This window comes from Benincasa hispida, chromosome 1, assembly GCF_009727055.1.
Source record: "Benincasa hispida cultivar B227 chromosome 1, ASM972705v1, whole genome shotgun sequence".
Classification (NCBI taxonomy): domain Eukaryota; kingdom Viridiplantae; phylum Streptophyta; class Magnoliopsida; order Cucurbitales; family Cucurbitaceae; genus Benincasa; species Benincasa hispida.
The window spans coordinates 90,958,171-90,981,691 of NC_052349.1; the positions used below are offsets into that span (position 1 = coordinate 90,958,171).

At 33.4% G+C, this 23,521-nt stretch overlaps 1 protein-coding gene across 4 annotated transcripts; it reads right to left on the reverse strand.

The window, feature by feature from the left end:
- On the reverse strand, window positions 1-17,203 carry LOC120070927 (ribonuclease 3-like protein 1). Of its 4 annotated transcripts, none has more exons than XM_039022858.1 (5): window positions 16,834-17,083; window positions 16,515-16,749; window positions 15,035-15,149; window positions 14,447-14,566; window positions 1-172 (listed from the first exon to the last, which is right to left on the reverse strand). In XM_039022858.1, exons 1-5 carry the CDS (start codon window positions 16,987-16,989, stop codon window positions 151-153), a joined length of 648 nt encoding a protein of 215 aa, XP_038878786.1. In that variant the 5' UTR covers window positions 16,990-17,083; the 3' UTR covers window positions 1-150. The 4 variants fall into 4 exon arrangements, with proteins under 4 accessions (XP_038878786.1, XP_038878793.1, XP_038878776.1 ...); XM_039022865.1 differs by lacking the exon at window positions 1-172 and adding an exon at window positions 17,090-17,203 and having other exon boundaries at window positions 14,219-14,566; window positions 16,834-16,976; XM_039022848.1 differs by lacking the exon at window positions 1-172 and adding an exon at window positions 17,092-17,189 and having other exon boundaries at window positions 14,219-14,566; window positions 16,834-16,997.
- Between the last annotated feature and the right edge of the window lie 6,318 nt (window positions 17,204-23,521).

The following is a 23,521-nucleotide window of genomic DNA, read 5'->3' on the forward strand; positions in this document are numbered from 1 at the left end:
GAGGGGTTTCAATGTAAAAAGATTCATTGATTCAGGCTGTTTGTGTCAAATCACCACTTGCAAGCATTGGCATCTGCAGCTGGTGGCGTCTGAAAAGTATCTGAGTGCCAGGTGGCTGACCAGGGTATGTAATTTGATGTTACCCCATCATCAAGTTGGTGAAGAACAACGCCTATAAAAAAAAAAAGAAATCCCACCAGATGAGAGGATCTAAGCTCAAATTGTATAATTCTAAAATTTAGAGACTTAGAGTTGTGCTGCTATGACAAGAAGAACACAGGAAGGAAGAGAACCACCCCCACCGTCGATCAAGGAGTGGAGAAAGCTTAGCTTGAGAGAGAATTTTCTTCCATTTCTTCTACAAGTTGGTTGTACACGAATTTGAATTGAGCCAAAGAGGACAAGAGATTGTACTTTGCAGCTTGACTCTTTTCTTTTCATCTGAATTATAATTCTCTTCATCTCATTTGATTGAGTATTGATCTTGTAAAGACAATCGGTTTCTTTATGAATTCACATATTTGATCTACTTCACTTTGCCACTGTTTATTTCTTTCTTTACGTTAGATGCATCTATAACTTCATGCAAAATCCATTTCTAAACGCCTAAGCCAACTGAATCACTTGGTAAAATCTACTTTAGCTTCAATTATTCGAGAGAATAAGCAAGCAAGCATTAAGAAATGCTTGGTACATCTAGAGATAGACGCACTAGTGTTTTATTGCATTCTGTGACTAACGCATACATCCTATAGATAGGGAATTGTATGACATTCGAATTGAGAAGTGTTGAATAGAAAGTAAGTAGAAATCTAATGCATAAACGGAGATAAGCAAGTCATTTCATTCACATCATATTGTATGTGTATATCTCACTTAGATCGACTCATATCCCTTGTACTAAACTCCATTTTCACACGACCCACTGTTTTCTACTTGACCTTTTTGTATCTTCTTGCACGCACATGCAAACTTACATGCACACAACAAACTTAGTGTAAATAACTCATTCTGCATTCACTTAGAATACTTCTACATTAGTTACAACACAAGCTCTGTGTTAGCTTTAATCTGAATCCCTGAGTTCGACCCTGGACTTACCAGGAACCTAAGTTGGATTTATACTTGGATCTGATTCAGGAAAACTTGAACGCATAAAGAGGACTGTCACGCGTCCCTTCACACATCACTAACGCATCAACGCATCATTCACATTTGCACTCATTTTTCCAATTACCTTATACAATACACTCCTAAGCTCGCATCACGAATTCAACGAATAGAGTTACAGGTTCATAAGGTCCCCTTGATAGCTTAATAGACTAAAGTTGAGGATCAATTCTTGATGTTGATTTGAAATGTTCAAATTGACAAGAGGTAATTCTATTATATATGATATGATCGGTATGATGTATGAGATACATCTAATTGAGGGTTAATGTAAATGAGATTTACATTAAGTGCCATGGAATAGAAAAAATGCTATGGTTTATATGTTTCATGAGATGATATATTAAAATTATAGGTTATAAATATATTATTATAAGTTAGTTATCATTTATATTTATAATAATATTAATTATTGGATAATTATCTCCTTTTCTCTAATAACCAATTGAGTGGGAGGTTATTGGTGGTTTCATGGTAACCGTGAGATGAAAGAAAAACTGTTTTCCTAATTTTAGAAAGAAAAGAAATAAGATTTGAAAATTTGTGATTTTGTTTTTTCTATTCTCGAAAAATTCTCACGGAGAAGTTAAGTAAATCAGATTTACTAAGTGACAGCTTGGAGTTAGCTAAACAATCGTGAAGTGTTCTTACACGATAGACACTCAGCTAGACAATGAGCTACCGATCGCATAACTTTTGCTAGACGATCACATAGCTTTTCCTAAACGATTGTACATTGACTTATACGATAGGTTGTTCCTCTGGTATTCTGCCTCAAACCAAGTCCACACAGAGCCATCCTCTGGATTCTCACACCGAGAATACCAAGGTAACCTTCTTGGTGGTGTCATACTCAACTCGACACTGTCGAGGTTTTGTGGAGGTTGTTCGCAGTGTTCATGACCTTAGTGATCGTTTAGTTCAAGTGCGCAATGTTCGTGCAGTGTAGCGGTCGTGTTGGACGAACGTTCGTGTGTTGTTGTGTTGCTGTGATCGAGCGTTCGTGATTAAAGAACTTGAAGATGAGTCTATAAAGGTTTGTTATTTCTTGTCCTTGAGTTATAGTAAAGCATGCTGCAATTTCTATATTTCGCATAACCGAATGTTTCCGTTTGTGGTTGTAATTGTAAAGTTCATATACGATTTAAATTTGGAAAGATCCTTCTGCTGCTCATGGAAATCCTCGTAATCGATTTCTTTCAAAGGGTATCAGAGCCAGGTTGTTCTGATATTCCAAATTTCAATTCTTTTTTGAACTTCTTTTATAGTTTTGGTGGGTTTTCTCCATTTCTGTTTAATTGTTAAATGCTTTTGTGGATGGCGTTAATGGATGTTTACGAGTTTAATTGCCTTTGGTTAAAGCTTTCAAAGAGTTTGAGTTAGTCGGGTCGTTCATGATGAACCGTTGATGGATGTTCTGCATTTTTGTTTAATTGTTAAAGTGTTAATTTGTAAGGGGCCCTGTGTTTTTGGGCATAATTAACATGCAATCAAGTCTGTAATTAAAAAAGTTTGAGTTAGTCGAGTCGTTCGTGATGAACTTTTGAAGCATGGAGATGTGGTTCTCAACGAGGAAGAAAACCAAGAGTTGATCGTTTCGTATAGCCTAAGGTAAATGATTGTTGGGATTTATCTAAGCGATCGTGTGGATTTTTCTATACGATCGTGTAATATTTACTAAACGGTCGTTTAGCTAATGCTAAATAATGGGGTAAATCGTTTACTCTATTGCGTAGCGTCGATTGCCCGATCGGGTAGACGTTGGAGGTAGACGATCGTAGTGGGAGCATTTGATGCTCATCGTTTAGTAAAAGGCGCGCTAGACGATGGTGTAGTTAGCTTGATTCATCGTTTAGTTACTACCTACACGATCGCATGGTATATGATACGAAGGTACTCGTTAAACGATCGTTTAGGCGATGGTGCTTTATCGCATCGTACTCGTTTAGACGATCATGTAAGACTGGTGTTGTGTAGAGCACGCTAGACGATCGCATACCTTGATCGCTTAGTAAAAGGTACACAATCGTTGCTAAACGAACATTTAGCTCTAGAAGCATTGGTAAACGATAGAGCAAATTGTTTGTTCTTTCATGTATACGATCATGGGGAGTTTGGTGCACGATGGTTGGAGACGCGTTGCTTCGTCCGGACAGTTCAAGTCCCAGTTCGCCTGTTTGAACTGAAGACTCCTTGGTTTTTGTAATAGTTAGCTTTATTTTTGTAGATTTAAGGCAATTTTACCCGGTTCAGCAACATTTGTTTATTATACATGTGATGTATGGTGTTTATATGGCAAAATGTTTGACATATAGTTTAAAAACCCACCTTAGGTTGTGCAATTATTCATGCATCATGTATTATAAATGTCATAATCTAGCATGAAGAAATTATATGAAAGCATGCGCATGTATCATGAAATATAAGAGTTATATTTTGCATGTTGTGAGCATTATCATACATCATCCTTTTATTATAAGTGTTATAGTCTAAGGGTGAATGGAAACATGTTATGCTTGTTTCATTACTGTTTTGTATAAGCGTTATATAAAAGAAGTAACAATGAATGAACAATGCATTGAGCATGACACTTAGGCTGTTTATAATCGTTATGAAAATCTTGCATGTGTTAGCTTAGCATTGTGGTTTTGGTTGTTTCCGTTTATAAGTGTTGTAAAGGAAATTAGAACTAAAATCAATAAGAAAGATTGCATGTGGACTTAGGGTGAACTCAAGTTTTTTAAAAAGGTTTTAAAATTGGATTGAGATAAACCTAAGTTCAAATGGTTCTAAAGAGTTTAGTAACCTAGATTAATCTTTTAAAATTGGTTTAATAGGAATAAATTGATTGGCATAAAAGATTAAATTTGTTTTAAATCTATCTATAAGGGACCTTTTGTCTAAGGCGAGTTCTGTCTAGGCTGGGGTTCTTAAGCTGGCAGAAATGGAACACCCCTACCTGGGAACCTACCTGAAAAGGTGAATTAGATAGATTTTCTACAAGCATGCGACAATTGATCAAAGACTCCGTTAAAGAGTTTAATGGATGATGATCAAAAGTTGTTAAACTATCTAAGATAAAAGTTACTCTTGGGCAAATCTAAAAGTTACTTAGTTAAAATCCTTAGCCATGTTTTTTCTAAGTAAACTAAACCCTAGGTTGTAAAATACTCAGTGAGGAAAAGATGTATTTGATATGTCTATGATTCCACTCACGTTTCTCCCTGTATGTTCACACCGTGAGATTCATGCTTGGCCTCGTGGTGCCCTGAGAGCATCCCCCTTCGGATGGTGTTTGCATGAGTCAATATCAAGGTAGACGGAGAGAGTGTTTATAGTAAGTGGGTGAAGGGTGTGTGTCAACACGTCCTNGTTTGCATGAGTCAATATCAAGGTAGACGGAGAGAGTGTTTATAGTAAGTGGGTGAAGGGTGTGTGTCAACACGTCCTATGATCTCTGTCATTGGTTCACACCGTGAGACCATTCTGTACTCCCTCATGGCGCCCTGGGAGCATCTCCCTTCGGATGGGTTTTTTTGCAGTTAGTCAAGATCAAGGTGAACTCTAGAAATGGATAGGGTCACTTTAGGTTTTGCTTCAATCGGATTTTTCCCTTCGGATTGACTGTTTGAGCGGATCTCTAGGGTCTAAAATGGCGGGTCACACTTATGGAAGATTGTGAAATAAGTTAATGATCTCTTGGCCAAATCAATGATGGTTAGTCGTTATAAGAACAAAAGTTGTTCTGGTATTAATGACCGCTTGAGATCTTCTCAATTCAGAGGAGGGATAATTTACCTCCCTTCGACAGCTTTTGTCCTAAACCTTTGAAGCGTCATTACGAAACTAGATGTCACACGGGGTTCATATTAGTTTTGCTAAAACCTTATTGGATGTTGTTTATTTTACGGCGAGCATTTACTTAAAACCTAACATAGGTCAATGTGTTTTTCTTTTCAACAACTCGTTAGTATTTCCGTTTAGTGCTTTTAATATGACTGATTACATACAGTGGAAAGAATCGTGTTAAACGTATTTCATGGCAAACAACCTCGAATTTGTCATGGTTGAGGAATGTCCTCAAGTCCCGACCCTTGATGCACTGCAAAGTGTTCGTAATGCATATGAGGTGTGGATGAAGGCTAATTCATTGGCCCAACTTCAAATTTTGGCTAATATACATGATGTTTTGGCCAAAAGGGTTGAGAGCATGGTCATTGCACGCAAGATCATTGACTGGTTGCGAGATTTGTTTGAACATCAGTTCTTACTTTTCGAGCACAAAGGGATGGATGACAAAATCAGTAGTGTCAGTTGTTCTGAACTGATACCACTACTCTCTAAAAGAGGAGGAAAGAAAGTAAATCTGATTTATTGGTGTTGGAAACGTGTTAGGAGGAGAATGATGATTCTGCCTAGATCTTAGATTCGGGTGCTACCAATGATGTCAGTTCCTCTTACCAAAGATTCAGTTCCTAGAAAATGTTTCCACAAGGAGACATGACTTTACGAGTTGATACTGATGAGGTTGTTTTAGCTATTGCTGTAGGCAGGCTGCAGTTATTTGTTGACAAGAAACGTTATCTATTATTAGATAATGTTTTTGTAGTTTCTCATATTAAGAGGAACTTAATCTCGGTTTCTTGTCTCATTGAACAAGGGTATGCCATCTCCTTTTCTGAGAATAAAGTGTTTATTTTCAAAAATGGAATGGAGATTGGTTATGGTTCAATGGAAAGTAACTTATATGTAGTAAGGTCATTAGTCATAAAAGCCTTGTTTAACACTGAAATATTCAGTACGATTACAACAGTTAAAAGACCAAAGGTTTCTCCTAAGGAAAACTCCCATATTTGAAATCTAAGGTTAGGTCATATCAACCTCAATAGAATTGAGAAGATGGTGAAAAATGGACTTTTAAAGAGTTTAGAAGAAAACTCATTGCCAGTATATGAATCATGCCTCGAAGGCAAGATGACCGAACGACCATTTACTGGAAAAATGTTACAGAGCCAAAGAAGCCTTGGAGCTTGTACATTCAGACCTCTGTGGTCCGATGAATGTTAGGGCTCGAGATGTGTATAAATATTTCATCTCTTTCATAAATGAATATTCAAGGTACGGGTATCTATACCTAATGAAATGTAAGTCTGAAGCCCTTGACAAGTTCAAAGAGTATAAGGCTGAAGTTGAAAACTTGTTAAGTAAGAAGATAAAACACTACGATCTGATCGTGGTAGAGAGTATATGGACCTCCAATTCCAGAACTATATGATAGAACATGGGATTGTGTCTCAACTCTCGGCCCCTAGTACACCTCAGCGGAATGGTGTATCAGAAAGGAGAAACAGAATCTTGTTGGACATGGTTCAGTCTATGATGAGTTATGCTCATCTTCTAGACTCGTTTTGGGGTTTTACAGTGGAGACTGCATGCTATATCCTGAACAACGTTCACTCGAAAAGTGTTTCTGAAACACCTTTTGAGTTGTGGAGAGGTCGTAAAGGTAGTTTACGCCACTTCAAGATTTGGGGTTGTTCAGCACATGTGCTTGTGACTAACCCAAATAAGTTGGAACCGTGTTTGAAGGTTTGTCTCTTTGTAAGGTACCCCAAGGAAATGAAAGGTGGATACTTCTATGATCCGAGTGAGAAAAAAGTGTTTGTTTCTACAAATACTATCTTCTTGGAAGAAGACCATATCCGGGATCATAATCCACAAAGTAAGTTCGTTTTGCGTTAGATTTCTAATGAGACTGAGATTCTTAAGGGTTCAACAAGAGTTGTTGAGGTCGGAACATCTAGTCAACCAGCTTAAGAGTTGAGACTGTCTCAACGTAATGAGAAGGTTATGAACTTTCTAAACTGTTGTCATGATCAAGTCTATTCGAATACTCCTGTCCATAGCCACATTTTATGATTATGAAATATGGAAAATGGACGTCAAGACTGCCTTTCTTAATGGTAATCTTGAGGAGACTATCTATATGACTCAACCAGAGGGGTTCATTGTTCCAGATCAAGAGCAAAAAGTTGGCAAGCTTAATAGGTCCATTTATGGGTTGAAACAAGCATCTAGATCATAGAACATTAGATTTGACACTGCGGTCAAGTCGTTTGGCTTTGATCAGAACATTGATGAACCTTGTGTCTACAATAAAATCATCAATAGCTTAGTAGCTTCCTGGTACTATATGTGGATGATATCCTACTCATTGGGAATGATGTAGGGTATCTGACTGACATTAAGAAATGGTTAGCTGCCCAGTTCCAAATGAAAGATTTGGGTGACGCGCAATATGTTCTAAGGATCTAGATCTTTCGAGATTGTAAGAACAAATGGTTAGCCATGTCTCAGGCATTGCAAATCGATCAAATATTGATCAGGTACAAAATGCAAGATTCCAAGAGGAGTTTGTTACCTTCAGGCATGGAATCGTTTTGTCCAAGTATCAATATCCTAAGACACCTCAAGAGGTTGAGGAGATGAGATGGATTCCCTATGCTTCTACTATAGGAAGCCTAATGTATGCAATGTTGTGTACCAGACCAGACATTTGCTATGCAGTAGAGATTTTCAGTTGGTATCAGTCCAATCTAGGATTTAATCACTAGACGGCAGTCAAGACGATCCTCAAGTATCTTCGGAGAATGAGATACTATATGCTCGTGTATGGAGATAATAATTTGATCCTTACAGGAACACGGACTCTGACTTTCAGACCGATAGAGATTCTCGCAAATCGACATCGAGGTCAGTGTTCACTCTGAATGGAGGTGTTGTAGTGTGGCGAAGCATCAAGCAAGGATGCATCGTAGACTCCACTATGGAAGCCGAATACATAGCCACTTGTGAAGCAGTTAAGGAAGCTGTTTGGCTGAGAAAATTCCTTTCAGATTTGGAAGTTGTTCCACATATGGATTTTCCTATCACTCTTTATTGTGATAATAGCAAGACTGTGGCAAATTCGAAGGAGCCTCGGAGTCATCGTCGGGGTAAACATATAGAGCGAAAATACCACTTGATTAGGGAGATTATGCATCGCGGTGATGTGATAGTCACGAAGATCGCTTCGGAGCACAACGTTGCTAATCCCTTTACAAAGCCTCTCACAGCTAAAGTGTTCGAGGGTCATCTGGAGAGTCCGGGTCTGCGGGACATGTGGCATCTTGTCTAGGGCAAGTGGGAGATGATACTAGGGTAAGCCCTAGTTTATTGTATATTGTACATATTTTATATTGTATTGTACATTAGTCTCCCGAGGCATTAGAATAAGTGGAAGATTGTTGGGATTAGTGTCCTAATTCTCTCGAAGTCTCGTTGTTTATAATTATACACATTGTTTTATGAATAAAATAATTGTTATTTCATTTTGGCATTTACTCATATCCAATAAACAAAGCTCCATGGTTATCTTATGTAAACTTAAGCATGTATATGTGATATACAAGTGAATCATGCCTTAAGTGATAACCTACATAGGTCTGTAGTATAAGGATTAAAGTGGGATACCTGATCTTAGTGACACTACGGATACAACCCGCTCTGTAGAGGTTTGCAAGTGTTGTAAACTACTACAGATGGTAGAACCTGGCCATTCATGTGGAGACATGCAAGCGGGGGTGTCTTATACAAAGAGTTTGTATAAGATTGGACCACGAGATGACTAAACTCTGTATATAACGTCGTTGATACTAGAGACTTATACCTCACCTAAATGACCATAGGTGATACGACCTCAACCCAGAGTATTTTGGAAACTCCTACCTTAGAGGGCAGTCCTTTTATTAGTATGGATGAGAGTGGCCAGATTCCCAACTCAACATGCCTACCCTTTTGAGGACTTGTCTAATCTGGAAGCTGGAAACTCACTTACACAAGATGGAATTCACTCCTTCCCCGAAGTAGGTGTAACTGGAGAGATTGCTCCCTTAAGGGTTGATTTCGGGGCTTGAACATAGTGATCACAGCTTCTCTTTGGATGAAAGAACTAAGTCATAGTAAGCTTATGTTCATTAGAGGATTCAGTGGTACTTAACGAGTTAGATATAACTACAGGGGCATAACAGTTATTGGCGGAGTTGTACTTATGAGCGATCTATGAAGGGTTGTCGCACTATTGATTGATTAAGATGAACACATAATATATCTGTGGTAAAGAGAGTTCAGCTGTCAGTCTTTAGTGGAGCGTCTGGTAGTTAACGGATGGTGGATCCCGTGACTAAAGAGTTTAGTCAGTTATTTACGTACCATTGGAGCTTTGAGCTACAGGTCCATAAGGTTCTCTTGGTAGCTCAATAGATTCAAGTTGAGAATTAGTTCTTGGTGTTGATTTGAAATATTCGAATTGAGAAGAGATAATTCGATTATATATGATATGATCAGTATGATGTATGAGATACATCTAATGGAGGGTTAATGTAAATGAGATTTACATTAAGTGCCATGAAATAGAAAAAAAGCTATGGTTTATATATTTCATGAGATGAAATATTAAAACTATAGATTATAAATAGATTATAGTAAATTAGTTATCATTTATATTTATAATAATATTAATTTTTCTCTAATAACCAATTGAGTGGGAGGTTATTGATGGTTTCATGGTAACCGTGAGATAAAAGGAAAAATATTTTTCTAATTTTAGAAAGAAAAGAAATAAGATTTGAAAATTTGTGATTTTGTTTTTTCCATTCTCAGAAAATTCTCACGGAGAAGTTGTCAAGTAAATCAGATTTACTAAACGACAACTTGTTGTTAGCTAAACGATCATGGAGTGTTCTTACACAATAGACACTCAACTAGACGATGAGCTAAACGATCGTATAGCTTTTGTTAGACGATCGCATAGCTTTTCCTAAACGATTGGGCATTGACCTATACGATAGGTTGTTCCATCTCCCACTTGCTCAATCATTTACACGATTGTGGTTCCTCCGGTATTCTGCCTCAAACTAAGTCCACACAAAGCCCACCCTATGGATTCTCATACCGAGAATACCAAGGTAACCTTCTTGGTGGTGTCATACTCAACTCGACACTGTCAAGGTTCTGTGGAGGCCGTTCGCGGAGTTTGGCGTGTTCGTGACCTTGGCGATCGCTTAGTTCGAGTGCGTGGTGTTCGTGCAATGTAGCAGTCGTGTTGGACGAACGTTTGTGTGTTATTGTGTTGATGTGGTCGAGTGTTCGTGATCAAGGAACTTAAAGATGAGTCTGCAAAGGTTTGTTATTTATTGTCTTTGATCTATAGTAAAGCATGTTATAATTTCTGTATTTCGCATAACCGTATGTTTCCGTTTGTGATTGTAATTATAAAGTTCATATACGATTGAAATTTGGAAAGATCCTTCCGTTGCTCATGGAAATCCTCATATTCGATTTCTTTCACTATGGTCATCCTAGTGAAATGCAAGTCTCTTCCAATAACGGTGTTATAAAAAGAGACTAATTATTTCGTGGTTTGGTCTTATACAAACTCTTTGTATAGGATACCCTCACTCACATATCTCCACATGAATGATCAGGATCATTTCATTTATAATACGTTACAACAATTGTAACAATTACAAAGTAGGTCGTATCCGTAGTGTCAAAAGGATAAGGCATCCAACCTTATCCATATACTACAGATCATTTAGGTTATTACTTAAACAAGATCCATTTGTATGTCACCACATACATGTTTAAACTACATAAAATAACCTAAGTTCTTAGTTTATTGGATTGAATTAATACACATATAAAATAACGTTTCTTTTATTAATAACAATTGTTTATACAAATTTATAAACTATGAGAATATAAGAGATTTAGGACACCATTCCCAACATTCACAACTTTACAGTCCTCAAAATTTACAAAAAAAAAAAAAAGCCACCATTGTTACTCTTTTTACAAACTTTCAATTTTCTTTTTTTTTTTCGTTTTATTCTAAATAGATATCTTTATTGTATTGTGAGCTCAAATTTGTACATCTACTCTTTTTAGAAAGTTTTATTGTGTGTTTTAATACTTCAAGAATATTATAATGGTTGGATCCTAACTTGTGGAAAGGATCATATTTACTCTTTAATCTGGAAAAGGAGTAAATAATGGTTCGAATCTCATCCGTGGAAAGAATCAAAGGAGATTTCTAAATCGAAATCCCAGAGGCGTTTGGAAAGTGGATGTGAGTTTAACTGAACCACTGTAAAAATTATGGTGTCTTATTCTCTAACTCTTTTCTAATTACTTTTGCATTTAGTTTTAATTGTATTCTTTTGTTGGTTGAGATTGATTGAGTATATTGTTACCTAATTTTTATCAAGCTTGTTAACATAAATTAGGGTTTTTATTAATTTAATTTTAAAAAAACTAATTAGTATAAATTGAGCATAAGAAGAATTTTAATTAAACCCTATTCACTCCCTCCCCTCCCCCGCTCTAAGGTTGTCATACCAGTCCAACATAAGAGTCTTGGATAATCCACGCAAGGCCAACTTTGCCCTTCAACTCACTCCATAACGCATCAGAGTAGAGCTTCCAACAACCAACCAGAGAAGAGATCCACTTTTCAAGACTCTCATAGGTCTCAAGCCTATTAACCTTCAGATGGGGGGCTCTCCGCACCTGAAGGTCAACCAACACAATCTCCACTCCAACTCTGAAAGCCTGAAGATCAACTATGGAACCAAATTGATTAAGGGAATTACGGTAAGACTAAATCTATCACATGATAACCACGCCTTTGTCCCTGTCGTCCCTATCCAACTTCTTAAGCATTAACTGCCAGAAATCCTCCGGGCCCATCCTAGACATACCTTAAATCCAAGAAAGCCAATATAGAAGAGAAGAAGAAGTTCCGTAAAGGAAGAAAACTTACATAGTCAAACACAAATACTTACATATCTTACATATCCAAACACAAATACCTATTATGCGAAATATTTATGATTGTTTTCAAATATAGTAAAATGAGCAAACTTATTTACAAATAATAGTAGAATGTCCTTGTCTATAGACATTGACATTTTGCTATATTTAAAAATATTTCTAGTAGTTTTGTCATTTAAAATAATTATTCAAATATTTAAATATCATACATTTAATATCTATGCCCATAAGACAATATCTGTGACAAACCCTAAATAGAAACCTTTTCTTCATACATTAGACAACTACTAGAGCGAGTGAAGTCTTCCTACTTTTCTCAATAGAAGTCTTTTCAAGTTTCTCAATTTTGTTTTCGTTAAAATATCCTTTTCTTTTTAGTTCAACCATTGGAAGATTGATAACCAAACCTCGTGTCATAAGATGAAGTGCATGTAAACTATTATTGAAATATACTCCCTTTGGTTGTTAATATATCATTTTGATCCATGTATTATGGGACTTGTTCAAGTTTATTCATTATACTTTAAAATATCTAAATTTAGTATTTATACTTTCAAGATAACTTAGTTCAGTCTCTAATTTTAATATGTATAACAATGAAATATTTGACCTCTAATAAGAAATAATGTAGGCTTCGTTTGATAACCATCTTATAAATAACGATACCACTAACCAAGATTCCCTTATTATTATTATTATTTACTTTTTAAGAATAACTTTCAAAAACCAAGTTAAATTTTGAAAACTAAAACAAAGTAGTTGAAAACTTGTTTCTGATTTTCAAATTTAGCTTAGAATTCAAATATTTAGTTAAGAAAGATGAAAATTTATGGTAAAGAATTAGTGAAAAAAACAATCAAAAATCTCAAATACCACAAATCAAATGGTTATCTAATGGTGTCTTACTTCTTCATATCTTATATTTATAATATTTTAGTCTATAGACTTTAAAATTCTTAAGAATTGAGTCTCTATCATTTAGATAAATTAATCTTTAAAAAAAAAACTCCCTCAAAATCAAATTCTAGTTTTTATTATGTAACAATTTAATCTTTTATAAATTATTAACACATTTGATTTTTAATTAATTTATCGGTCTATATACAAGGAATTCCATTTAATTCTAACAATATTTTTCACTTTAAGGACTAAATCATTATAAATTTAAAGGTAAAAGTACTAAATTGTAAAATACTAATATTCAATGTCTAAATTGTTACTTTATGAAAGTTTAGAAACAAATAACAATTTTTAATCTTATTAAAATAAGTCAATATTTTTAGTTTATATGGTTAACTTTTCTATGACAAGCGTAGCCTCTATTAATCCTTTCTTTGTAAATTATGATTATGAAAGCATTTATGTTCACACACAGTCTGTTCATGAATTAAAATTATTATAATTATTTTACCAAATTTGATTAAAATTGATTTCAAACTAACCATGGAATTTGAGATTCAAAAGTATAAAGCCCAAAATAATATTTTTAACCTATTGTTTTAGGTGTGCTTTTACAATAAAAGTAATTTTTAAATGAGAATACACAAGTTGGTCCCTTAATTTGTTCCTAGATTTCAAATGGTCCAATCGAATCCCACACGTTTAGTAAATATTCAATTAAACGTGTGATACAATAGTTTTTTTTTTTTTTTTGGAAAAAAAAAGTGTGATGTGTCATTAAAATGATGCTATTTTAAACTCAAAATTAGCTTAAATATATTTTTATTTATTTTAGGGACAGTTGCAAATATATCAATCAGACTCAAAGTATTAGACCATATTACTAATAGAAATCTATTAGTAATAAACTATGTCGCGATAAATGTCTATCACAAATAGACTTTGCTATATTTACAATTTTTTTTAAAATATTATTATACTCTCCATTATTATCACTTTTAGACAACTAATATTTCAACCCTATTGGAATACTAAGAGAAGAATATGGATTTCTAGCAATTGGAAAATACAGAGCTAACTTTCTCCCTTTTTAAAATGAATAAATGAATATCATTTGCGTAAAATATGAACAAAAACCTTCCGAACATATTTGGGAGGGATTCTTAAATGGTCAAAATCACTTTTGACATTTTTAAAATCACTATAACAAGTTTTTAATCATTCAAAAATCTATTTTAATGATATGAAATCACATCTAAAAATGTAAAAGTAAATATTAAATTAATTTTGAGTGATTATTGACTTATTTTGAACTAATTTTTAACACAAGAAAATTGATTTTAGCAATTTTAAAATTACTCCTGAACATGTACTTGTGTGTTAGAGTGAAAATTTAGCTCCAGGGAAAGAGTCTAGGTTCAAAAAGGACTTACTCATTTGGCATTTCTTGTTCTTTAGAATTCCTAATTATCTTTTAAAACAATATCCCAAATTCTTTAAGTACCATATTGCTCCTTCTGCTGCATGCTCTGCTGCAACTTTCTTTCTTGTTTGAAGGTTTCCATAGCATTCCAAAACTGTTTCAGAAGCTCCCTTCATCTCAACAGTAACCTTGAATCTGTACCTGAATCAAAATAAAAATTTTGCATCAATTACTAAAATCCCATCAAATAATGACTTTATTTGGGTTTTCAAAAAATGAATCTAGTTACTGATTGATTATTTGCTTGGATGTTTTTATTTTTCGGAAATACGTTCGAATCTATATTCTTGTTCATGTTTGCACACAGATAATGAACATGTCAAATCCAAACATTGAGGACATTTCTCAGAGTTCAAGCTAAAAAAGAAACCTTGATCAGCTGATTCCATGTCGACATGAAATTAATTGTACCATTTTGAATATAAAAGGCAGAAACGCTGTAAAAGCTTCAAAAATAGTTGTTAGAAGGCGGCAACTTTTGACTTCTATTGCGTAATGCACAAGACCAAAAGGCAGATATCAGGGCGTTGAAAGTTTGGCGCTGACAAGTTACTTGAATAAAGAGTTTGTAAGGTCATAACTTATGTTAATGAGAGTTATTGAGCTTACTTTTTTGCATGGCTTGGACCTTCTTCCTCGCAGCATTCAAATAGAGGAGGCTGCCAGTGATTTGCAGTGCATATCTCAAACAGAAGGGACTTTGCCGCTCTCTTTTCTGGAGTACCTAAAATGGAAAGTTAAAGCCAAACCATTAAAGCAAACTTTTGAATGCCCAAAATGGAAATTTCTGGAGCATTCACAGTGCTTTTCAGTAACGCCATGGGAATGCTTATGGGAATCAGAAAGGCAATATACTCAAGTTTCAATAGAGAAAGGAGGTCAACACCAAAAAATCGTCGATAAAAAGTAAGCCGTTTTCCTCATCCAGCTTAAACGAAGATTAAGTAAGCCATCACAGTGAAAGAGCTTGTGTGCTTTTTGCTAGTTGATCGCAAAATTATATTCAATCTTTTAATTAAAAAAAAAAAAGGTACAAGTTTGAATAACTGATTTCTACGTTTTCTCTTATTTTGTTCTTGTGAGTTTTTCTTTGAATTGATCAATGGAGAATCAGACCCATGCCTTGTATTTTTCTCATGACTCACCCTAGTAGTCTCTAGAGAGCTCAACTCCAAAGTCAACTCTAAAAGACGAAAAAAAGATATTAAATTATTTATTCTCTTATTTACACATATGAGGTAGGTTCTAGCTCCCACGAGCAGGGCACCCCTTGAGGGTTAGACTAGTAACTTGGTTTTTTTAAGAAAGAAAAACTAATAACTTAAACCGCATTGGATTTTGGATTAAACGCTACTTCCACTCCTAAGTTTTTGTTATCAACTTCTTGTAATATTTTAAAATCCAAGTCAAGTTTTAAAAACTAAAAAAGTAGTTTTCTAAATCTTTTTGGTTATAGAATTTGATTGAATACTATAATTGGAAAGTTGAGACTAAATAAACATAAATTCAAAAACAGACAAGTAAAAGCAAAATCGATATCAACTAAGCCTTAGTTTATAAAACTACTCTCAAAACTTTCTGCCACTACAGATTGTGATCAAATGATTTATAGAGTCTAATATTGTCGTTCTTGTGTGGCTTGGAATACACTATTCACACACAACTCCATTCTGTTATTGAATACAAATCATCCTGAAAAGAATCAAAAGAAAAGTAGAATGTAATGATACTGTTCAAACACAATCCGGAAAATGATCCTGATCCAGAGTTCTGTTTTGGAAGGTTTAGACTTCAGAGACCAAATGCTTACCATATACAACTTTCTTTCTTTTTTCTTTTTCACAACTGCACCTTGAAATTAATGGACGAATATTAATAATGAAGTGGGAAAGGGATTGGGGGTAAATGGGCGATAAAGACAGTGTTCCTGATGAAATGCATGTGAGTTGAACAATCAATTTTTAGAAGGAAACCACAAAATCAAGAATAAAAGAGCAATCCATGAAAATGATGAAACATAACAGGAATCATCTATCTCGAATTCCGAACAGCAATTAATCAAGTTGAGGAACTAGGTTTAAACCGGTACCTTCTTTGGTCGAGCCATGTCCGCAACAGCTACTCCTCGAAGCTATTTCCTGGCTATTGTCTTTCTTTTGAACGAAGGAATCCGACGGGGCCTCCGGAATCGTCTTCGAATTCAGAGCTCGAGCGGAACCAGAACACGCTGGTTTCATCGGCAAGCCAGCATATTCGTTCGGCCGGTGATTCTGGGGGATAAACTGAGGAACGCGCCTAATATACCTGGATTTCTCGAATTTAGCCTGAAACAAGTGAGATCAAAATCAAAATCCTTTAGAATTCCAAAGAAAATCGAATACAATCGCAGGAAATCAACCGAATTATACCGAAATAGAGGAGTGATTTCCAGTTCCAATGAGCGAGTTATTAATTGGAGGAAGATTTTTGAGATTGAAATTCAATCTTCGAGGACAGGAATGAGTGTTCTCCATCTGGTTTCCTCGATTCTTCCGTTCTGCTTCGACGATCTCTGTCTCATACATCAATTTCACTGCGAAATCAGTAAATGGAAGATTCACAGCAATCGAAGCATAATAATCCTAGAAAGTAAAGAAAGATTATAGCATTAAGGACTGTTCTCACACGAGAAATGGAAAATCTTGTGTAGAATCAGGCCTGTGTTAATGTCCTCTTCGGAATAAAGTTCTTGTTTTCTTCTTCTTTCTCTGGTTTAGAGTAAACTGATTCCAATGCTGGCGTTAATAAATTTTAAGGCCACGTTTACCGGGCCTTAATCAAAATTGGCGAAGTTACAGTGGGTCCCACGAAAAATTAAATCAGATAGGCTCCACATTTTTGGAAAGTCTTAACTGTTACCCTTTAAACAAAATATATTATAATAATATCCTTCTATATTAATTTTTTTTTTACATGTATTTTTAGATTATAAGTGATTCAAAATTTTTAATAATTATTATCAAATAATTTAGGTTAGATAAAATTAGTTGAAATTCAAATCATATAAATTTTTTAAAATATATTCTAATAAATGATAAATTAATTATTAATGTGAAAATAATTAAAATAATAAATATATTTTTTCATATAATTAACTTACAACAATTTAGTATTAATTTATCTAAACCATAACTAGTTTTTTCTAGTTGAAAATTAAAATTTACTAAACACTATTTTATTTAATTTTTCATCATAAAGCAAAATTGATAATAATTATTTTAAAAACTACAACAATCTCAAACTAAGTCAAAGTATCGTGATATTTAGTATCCATATAATCAAGAAACAAATAGAATGGTTGAAGATAACATGTTTTTTCTTTAAAAAGGAAAAATTATGCGTTATTGTTGATATCGTTGATGTATCGTATTCATCGTGTAAATATCACCTCAATTGTAACGAAAACAACAAATGATTAGAAGGAAAGATGAAAACACAAGAAAAATATTGTACAAAAGATTTAAGTGCTTCAATACAATTCAACATACATTAAAGTGGAAGTATTACGAGTATTTATAGAAAAAAAAATAAAAACAGCCACCAATGCATTAACTATATCATTAACGTACTAACTACTATTAACTTTGAAACTTCCTCTATCAATCTCACTAAGTAGGCCACTACCCTCTTACTTAGTAGCCACTATCCTAAATTAAACCCACTATCGTAAATGGAAAGTAAAAATTAGGAATAATCAGGTATATAGTAGTAATTAAACTATCATTTTTAAAAATAGTAAAAAAATGAATATTTTTGAATTATAGAATTATAACAAAACGCATGGATATCACGTGAGTCCAACTTTTTGAAATTCGAAAATGTCCTTATCCTCTCTTTTAATGGGAGTATAATTAATTCGATATTTGTATTGTATTAATTAGACCGTAATTAATTCAATGACATTAATTAATTACTCAATTTTCCATAAATCTCGTGATTTAACGCTTGTTTTGAATTTCCATATCAAATTTAATAGTTAGTTTGAATATTCAATCTTCTACACCAAATCTTGATTTGAAATATAAAATATCATATTATCTTATTTTTAAATTGTTTCTATGGTATCTTATTTGGATTTTTAAATCTTATATTATATTAGTTTTTCTAACTTTTTATATTTATAGTAGATTTTCTCTTAATCATAATTAAATCATACGTTTTTTAAATTTTTTTTATGATTATCTTTATTATAAATTTGTTTTAAACGTGGAAAATAAAAAAAAATCTCAATTTTATTAATTAGTCTTTTTTTATTTTGAATCAATATTATTTTTTGTTTTAAAGATTCTATTGAGAAGAATAGCAAAACAAAAATTTCATCAAATTTATAGCAAAAATCGAATGTAACTTTTTTTTTTCAATTATCATATTTGATCTTATCTTCAATTTCAAATTTTGTTTTATCTAATTTTTCAATTTTCATAAATTTCTTATTGATTTTATTTTTTTGTTCTCAATTGACGACAAGTCTACTTTGGAGGCTTGACTTAACTGATCAAATCCTGAAAGGACTTAATCGACTGCAACTAATAGTTCAAATTGTAGAGTCTCTTCTTTCCAAAGTGATTCTTATTTATGGGATCTTATACCCACCTTGAAAGGAAGGATATACCATCATCAAAGATGACTTGTTTCTCTTCTATTCATAAGATCTCCATGATTGACATCAACGCCACATCATGATTGATTAGTAATTTCAATTGATAATTTTTAATTGGAATTTTCATACTCCAACCTAAATCAGTTTCTTTCTTCATAAATGAAATTATCTAGATAAAGTTTTATCAACCTAGCCCTCACTTTCTAAACTAATATTTTGGTCTAGAACCAAGAAAAAGTATTGTTACAAAATTTTGGGTAAGTTCAAAAGCGATGTAGATAATTTGGTTAAGCAATTTTCAATTGTAGTGTATTTGTTTTTAAGTTTATTGTATTTTTTGAGCATAGTTTGGAAACTAATTACACTTTATTTGTAGGTCACATATCGCCAAAAACTTTCAAAAGATCTTGGATGCCTACAAAACCCTCGTCAGAGGATGCCTACAAAACCCTCGTCAGAATTACAGTTTAATTAATTTTTCTTTAACCCTAGTTACGCTGAAACTAATCCTGCCATTTGTAGATTTTTAGCATAAATCTTGATTTTCTCCTAAATTATCTCTACACTTTCGAATTTTTAAACATTGAATGTAATCTTTTTTTAAAATAGAATATATATTTTTTTTTTTCAAATATCATGTTTGATCTTCAATTTCAAATTTTTTATTTTATCTAATTTTTTCAGTTTTCATTTATTTCTTACTGGTTTATTTTTTGTTCTCAATCGACAACAAATCTAATTTAGAGGCTTGACCTAACCAATCAAATCCATTGGTGCATAGATGAAAAGCTCGACTTAATCATCATCGACCAAGAGTTCAGGTCCCAAAGTCTCTTCTTTCCAGAGTGATTCCTATCGGGTCATTGTGAAAAATATGTCAAGCATATGGAAGGTGTTGGCATTAATAGTTTGCCTTGGGATTCTATTCTAACCACACCATTGTTGGCGGAGGAGTTGATTTCGGAGAGGAAAATGGAAGCACTTGGTTGGAAAAGAGGTCGGTGCAGTGCTAGAATCTGGCCAACCGATAGTCGATAGATATTTGTTTTACTTACAATATAATTACAAATATTTCTTAATAAGTAATTTGCAATTTCATTTGTATGATTGGGTGTAGTTTAGACTTTTATAAATTCGTTTATATTTTATTTTTAATTTTTTTTGCTATTTTTATGAATGAAATGTTGATTTTCTATTTTTACAAATGAAAAGTTAAAATCCGCTATTCTTCTTGTTAACCCTAAAAACCAGTCTTCAAACTTGAATTTACCAAGAGTCCTGATAAATATGTCAACAACTTGCTCCTTCGAATGTATCATGTCTAATCAAATATCTTAAGTCAAGACTTTCTCTCGAACAAAGTGAAAATGTGTTCCAATGTACTTCGTACGAGTATGAAACATTGAATTTCCTACGAACTTGATTGCACTTTCATTATCATAATAAAAGGATCTTGGATAGTCAAAGCTAGAAAAATTTTCTCCCACAAGTCTTTTGCAACTAAATACACTCTTGAGTAGTCATGATAGCTGTTACATATTCTACTTCCCAACTTGAAAGAGCAACATGAATATGCTTCATACTACACCATGAAATGGCCTATGAACCTGTATTGAAATAGTATCCTATTGTGGAACATATTTTGTATACATTACCAACACAGTCTACATCGTCAAAACCATTTAAAACAAAAGGTGTAGTTTGTTTATATGACAAACCAAGACAGAGGGTGCTCTTCACATATCTTAGAATTCTCTTTGTTGCAATTAAATCGCCTTTACATGGTTTATCCATAAACTGAGCAACAACACCACTATAAGAAATTACACTGTTCTCGATGGAAAAAAGCATCAGAAAAAGCACCAGGAAAGGGAAAAGCCAGAAAAAGGGTTGGGAAAGACTTTCCCGATATCAACTTCTTCGTCAGTAAGGTCATCAGGAAAGGGTCATTGGCAAAGCCCTATGCCGACTGGAAAAGCCAACTTCATTTGGGAGCGACAATCTCCTAACACTAAAATCTGGGGAGATTTCGGCCAACATCAAGTGAGTGCTATCGGCAGAGGGCCCCTCTCCTAACCCCCGCCATCGTCAAAGGAGTGGCGTCGGCAGATAATTCAGAAATGGAAATAAATAGGGTTCCAACGTCAATTTAAGAGGAGAAATCGTTGGGGGAAATTACTTCTCCTAACATCGATTTGGTAAGTAAATGTGTTATAACTTAGAATTTAACTCAAACTTAAACATAACATGCATTTACCCCGATATCAACATCAATATTAATATAAAACTTAAATATAATTATGCATTTATCAATATTACTAATCTCAAATTTAATATGAAACTTAAACTTAAACTTAGAAACATTAATACTCTCAAATAAACTCTAGGAACTCACCTTCATCCCCACATATCAATCTCCATATTGAAAGTTAACCATATAAAACTTAAACTTAGAAACATTAATACTCTCAAATAAACTCTAGGAACTCACCTTCATCCCCACATATCAATCTCCATATTGAAAGTTAACCATATAAAACTTAAACTTAGAAACATTAATACTCTCAAATAAACTCTAGGAACTCACCTTCATCCCCACATATCAATCTCCATATTGAAAGTTAACCATATAAAACTTAAACTTAGAAACATTAAATCCAAATCAACTCTAGCACTCACCTTCACTCCCTTATATCAATCTCAATATCAAAAGTTAACCATATAAAATTTAAACTTAAATTTAGAAACATTAATAAATTCAAATAAACTCTAGGCATTCACCCTCACTCCCTTATATCAATCTCAATATCAAAACTTAACCATATATCAATATCAAACTCAATAAAATCTAAACACTCACGCTCCTCTCCTTCTCACGACACATATTTGAATTCAAACTTAAACTTAGAAACTATATTACAAATACGTTAAACTCACCATCAAAATTTAAAATTCAACTCAAACTTAAACATAACTATGCTTAGGAAAATTTCCAACCCAATATAAAATTTCAAATTCAATCTAAGAACATTAAACTTTAAATAAACTGTAGATACTCACCCCATCCTCCATCCACACACACTTTAATTTCAAACTTAAATTTAGAAACTGTTCTTTATAAATACGTCGAACTCAACATCAAAACTTAAAATTCAATTTAAACTTAAACATAACTACGCTTTTACCCCATAACAACTTCAAACTCAATATAAAACATCAAATCCAACCTAAGAACATTAATATCTATTTTGATTTATCTTCTTATGATTTCATAAGTTGTAAGACCATGACTTTCAAGTCAACTACCTCAGCTTTTCGTTTTTCTATCTAATTCTTCAAGTATGGTCATTAAGGATTGTATCTCAATTTATTGCTCGTCTATAATTCAAGATGAAGATGCACTTGATAATAAGTTCCTCTTCTTGATTTATTAGGCTTTGGTCCCCAACCAATGCCTTTAATGTGGCCTCTCATGCGCCCAACACATGCTTGCATATTTTTTCTTCCGATATTGGTTCAGATGCTTCTTAGGTGGATGCCTCTCTCAGCTCTACCATCGACTCTACAACAATAATGAAAACAAATAATTGTATGATAACTTTATATAAATGAAGTTACATTGTATAGATAAAAAAAAAATACTTATGCTTCATTAATTTCCTGATGAACCCACGAGTCATTCTTATAGTGTGTATGCTTAAACAAGTTTATTGGCTATGAAACATAGATACTTCATGTGAGGCAAAGAATCAGTATCAAACACGTATCGGATACCGATACTTCCAAATACTTCCTAAATACGTATCTGACACACAATTTGACATATCTATACTTGCAGATACTTTCCAGATATGTATCTAACATGCAATTTGACGTATCTATTACTTTTTAAAAAAAAAAAAAAATACAAGTAACTCATCTAGAATTTTCCAATCTAATATTAGGCAACCTATTTAAAAAGCTCACTACTCGAGTCCAAAACTAAAAGAAAAAATAAATAAATAACGAATCAAACTCTAAACTAGAATCATCTAATCTCCATCTTCAGATTTGAGTCCCACAAAGTCCACCAAAATATAAACCATTTGGATATCTTCAACAATAAGTTCTACATTTATCTTCATATTTCTCTCTCTAATATTCTTCTTCTTATTTGCAATATGAGTCACTTTTCTATTGCATTTTATTAACTATTTACTTCAACATCTTAGATGTTGCTTTTTTTGTATTGTATTTCAATGTTTGTATTCTATTTTGTGCTATTGTTATTAGCTTGTATGCTAAATTTATTTATATCCTAGATTTTTTTCAGGAAAAAAAATGTATTTTCAACGTATCAATATCTTCGTTTTTTAGAAATATATATATTAAAAAATATATATAAGAAAATGACGCATCCTTAGACGTATTCGTATCTTAGTTTTTTAGAAATTGACGAATCGTCGTAACCGGTCGTA

Bases quoted from the DNA above. Each gene is read 5' to 3' on its own strand.
- LOC120070927 (XM_039022848.1), bottom strand. From the start codon at position 16,989: ATGTATGAGACAGAGATCGTCGAAGCAGAACGGAAGAATCGAGGAAAC. The intron at 15,150-16,514 runs GTACCGGTTTAA...TTTCCATTTTAG, and splicing joins ACATGGCTCGACCAAAGAAG to GTACTCCAGAAAAGAGAGCG. The intron at 14,567-15,034 runs GTAAGCTCAATA...ATTTTGATTCAG, and splicing joins GGTCCAAGCCATGCAAAAAA to GTACAGATTCAAGGTTACTG.